Source organism: Dromiciops gliroides, chromosome 3 (genome assembly GCF_019393635.1).
Source record: "Dromiciops gliroides isolate mDroGli1 chromosome 3, mDroGli1.pri, whole genome shotgun sequence".
Lineage (NCBI taxonomy): Eukaryota > Metazoa > Chordata > Mammalia > Microbiotheria > Microbiotheriidae > Dromiciops > Dromiciops gliroides.
The window spans coordinates 581,845,031-581,849,411 of NC_057863.1; the positions used below are offsets into that span (position 1 = coordinate 581,845,031).

Genomic DNA, 4,381 nt, shown 5'->3' on the forward strand with positions numbered 1-4,381 from the left:
GAAATAATAGGTGGGGCGGCTAGGTGGCGCAGTGGATAGAGCACCGGCCCTGGAGTCAGGAGTACCTGAGTTCAAATCCGGCTTCAGACACTTAACACTTACTAGCTGTGTGACCCTGGGCAAGTCACTTAACCCCAATTGCCTCACTAAAAAAAAAAAGAAATAATAGGTGGCCAATTGGACTGAGAATTGAACCCTGCACAGACAAATTACCTCCACTAAAATAAGACCCCAGCCTTGGGCTGTCAATTTAATGAATGTATTCCTTCTTTGATTGTTGGGGGGTGGGGGTGGGGAGGAAATAACCTTTGGACAGAAAAGCCTCAGCTGTCTAGGCAAAAGAATCTGTCTCCATCCAAGCAGAACATAATGAGCTTTCTCACCCTAGAGTAAATTCCTTGGGATGATTGGATGAGGTCTGACCAAGAAAGGAGAGTTACTGGAATCTCATTCAGTAATGCCCTCCAGGGAAAGGGGATGTTTTAAATTATGAATTTAGAAAGGGAGAACCTCTGAATCTCCCCAGGATATAAGTTAATAATAATAATTTCTCACATCCTTGACCTTTGATTTCTGATCACTTTTTTGGCTTTGTCTTCAGGGAAGAAGTCTCCCCTGTGATGTTGGGCTCTCCTTCTAACCAATCATTACGGAACACAGCTACTTTCATTCTTCTGAGTGTTCCAGGGCTGGAAGTATCCCACCTTTGGCTGGCAGTCCCATTGAGTGCCATGTACTCTGTAGCTTTATTAGGAAATATTATCATCGTGACTGTGATCTGGATTGACAGTACTATGCATGAGCCTATGTATCACTTCCTATGTGTTCTGGCTGCTGTGGACATTGTCATTCCAACATCAGTGATCCCCAAAATGTTGAACATCTTCTGGTCAGGCAATGGCATCATTAGCTTTGCTGCCTGTTTTACCCAGATGTTCTTTGTCCATGCCACCACAGCCATGGAAACAGGATTACTTCTGGCCATGGCCTTTGACCGCTATGTAGCCATCTGTAAACCTCTGCACTACCAAACCATCCTCACTCCAAGGACCATGATAGCAATAGTCATGGGCATCATAGCCAGAGGTATTGCAGCTATGACTCCAATGACCTGGATGTTGGTCCATCTGCCATACTGTGCCTCCCATGTGGTCCCCCATTCCTATTGTGAACACATGGCTGTGGCCAAGTTGGCATGTGCTGATCACAGGCCCAGCAGTCTTTATACCTTGATTCTTTCCTTCATCATTGTGGCAACTGATGTGATCTTCATTGCTACCTCCTATAGTCTAATCCTAAAGGCTGTGTTCAGTCTGCCCTCTCGAGATGCACGGGTCAAAGCACTCAGCACATGTGGTTCACATGTGAGTGTCATGTGTCTCTTCTACTTGCCAGGCATGTTGTCTATCTACATAGCTGGGTTGGGGCAGGAGAAGGTGCCCTTATACACCCAGGTGCTGCTTGCTGATTTCTATGTAGTCATCCCTCCCATGATGAATCCACTTATCTATGGCCTGAAGACAAAGCATATCCAGGAGCGAGTTTGGAATGGAGTGACCAACAGCCTCCCTGTCTCTGTCTGTCCAAATCCAACAAAAGAGAAAAGACCTATTTGAATGTTTGTAGTGGAACACAGAGAATCCATGTGGGGGGCACAGACTCAGAAGTAAGTGGGGATAGTGAAATATTGTCTATGTCTATTATTCATCTCTTGCATTGCTGAACTCACATTTGGGATTTTGTAGAACTCTTCGAATCATAGTGGCAGTACCAAATGCTTTCCAAACTAATGATGATATTTTAGACACACTGGTATTTATATTTCTTATCTTGAGTCTTCAATCAAAAAAGTATTTATGGAGTTTGGTGGTCTACCAGGAAGTCAGAAAGCAATTAATGCAACTTCTATGTGCCAGGCACTCTGTTAACTATTGGGGATTTAAAGAAAGGCAGAAACGTGAACTTGGCTCTCAAGAAGTTTATACTCTAATTGAACAGACATCATGGGTAAAATATATATATATATATATATATATATATATATATATACACATACACATATACTTATAAACATGTATAGATATTGTTGAATATTAAAATATAGTTTTTGTATCTGCAGATACAAAAGGATGGCAAGGATGAAGATGTGCAGATGTTACCATAAGATAGGAACTTACTATCCTGAGGGAAAAGAAGTTATTAGGTAGGGTCTTTTATCTGCTAGCTATCTCGGTTCAGGTTTGGAGTTCAGTTGAAGGACATTTTGCTCCTATTAACCGAGGGTTTCATAAAAAAATACTTTTGGATAATAAGGTACCTCCATCAAATCCAGGTGATCCATATATTCATTTTAAAACGTACATGTATATATACATATATTCATATCCTTATCCATTATATATGTATGCATATATATAAATATATTCATTTATCTTTGGTGAAAATGGAAGCTAATTACAGAGGGGGAAGCATGAGCAGTTCAGGGAGTTGGCAAAGGCATACTATAGAAGGCAGAATTTGGGCCAAGACTTAAAAAAGCCACATAGTGAAGGAATTTTAGTTTCTCCATATCCACTGATATAACACATTAAAATACAAATCTGCCCCCTGGAAGAGGGTTTCATTTAACTAATTACTGCCCACTTTCTCCATTATATTGGGCTTCATGTCCTACATCTGCTATACCTGCAAATGCTTTAGGTCTTTCATATGGACATCATTGGTGGAAATCTAAGAGAAGCATTTTGCATTTTGTCAAGGAATAAAACCGTCCTACAAGATTAAGGTATCTTTCTCATAGCTATGCATTAAGCTTCATTGAGTATTAATGGCACAATATCTCCATTTAATCACCTTTTCTTTTGTTCACATGTGGGATAGCTTCCAGATCTATTACAAAACATTGAGAGTACCTTTAAAAATCAAAGTCTTTGCCCAAACACAGGCTATTAAACTAAAGAGAACCTAGAGATGTACTCAGAAATAATAGAATCATGAAAACATAGAACATATGAGCTGGATTGGACCTCAGTTATTATTTATCTCAATTTATTATTGACCTGGAATACTTTCTGTCAAACTTAAAACACATGTCCTTTTTTTTTGCGGGCAATGAGGGTTAAGTGGGAATACTTTCTGCAGCAAGAATTATGTGTGTGTGTGTGTGGGGGGGATGTGTCTTGGCATTCTGGTAAAGCCTAGAGACCAATTCTCAGTATAATTTTTTTGAAAATCTCATAATTGGAGGAATTTCTTAATTTCAGCTATATATGAGCAAAAATAAACTTGGAATTTTCTTGTTAATAAGAATAGTGAATTCTTGTGGAATTCACTCTGTTACTTCAGAGTGCTAAGAAAATCTACACACATTTTAAAACTTGTCCTGTCTAATAGTTTTTATTCCCTGCTATTCATCCTCTTTTATAGGATGGGGAGAAGCAGAATGTTGAAAGGAAAAAGGGAGTATTAACTCTTAGGCTGACTCGGATCCACACAGATGTATTTTTTAACAGTTTGGGTTTCATCCTGCCTGATTGTTTCAATAAATGAGATGACAGACTATAAGGAGTGAAGTATTCTCTGAATTGGGAGGATCATGCCAAAGGAGAGAAGATTTCAAGTAATGAGATAGAGGTTCAAAGACTCGTTAGGAGAAAAATTCTGTATTTTTCTTAATTGGTTGTATATTTCAGATCATAGACTTAGCTCTCTACCATACTTGAGTGCTAGTTGACTTTCTTCCTAGCTTTAGGAAAGTTCACACATATTCGAGAGAAGGGAATATGCTACTCTTACATAGTTATGATGCCATTGCATCACAAAAAGAAAAACATAAAGTACTTACATGATTCCCTTTGTCAATTAATTAACTTACAATGTGAGAGCTAGCTAGTCTATAATTTCAGAAAGCAGGGCATTGGGCCAGATATGCATAGCTTTGGCAGTGACACTATTTTGCATTCCTCTAACATATGCCATCTATACCAGTTGTTACATAGACTTTTTTAAAAGACTGAAAATTAATAATAACATCATAAAAACAAATCATTTTCTCCTTGAGCATGAATATGCTTTTCAAGCTTCTATTTTAGTTACACTAAATGGCTACTGGATGGAGTATGTTGGACAAGAGATACTAGAATGTAAAAAGCAGCTTGATTAGTATTATGATAGACCAGCTAAGAGGTGATGAAAAACTAAATCTGAACAGTATTTACTGTAATGAAGATAATTGTATGAATGAGAGAAATATTATGGAGTTAGACTCAATGGAGCTTGTAATGAATTGACTTTTCTTTCTCTCTCATCTCCTATATCCAATGATGACCAAGTTTAGCTAATTAGGATAAAATAGGATAAAATAGGAAAAGGGAAGATGGGA

General features: G+C 38.3%; 1 protein-coding gene across 1 annotated transcript; it reads left to right on the forward strand.

The window, feature by feature from the left end:
• Positions 1–620: 620 nt before the first annotated feature.
• Positions 621–2,164, forward strand: LOC122748012 (olfactory receptor 52I1-like). Its single transcript, XM_043993754.1, has 2 exons — positions 621–1,577; positions 2,120–2,164. Exons 1-2 carry the CDS (start codon positions 621–623, stop codon positions 2,162–2,164), a joined length of 1,002 nt encoding a protein of 333 aa, XP_043849689.1.
• Positions 2,165–4,381: the final 2,217 nt, after the last annotated feature.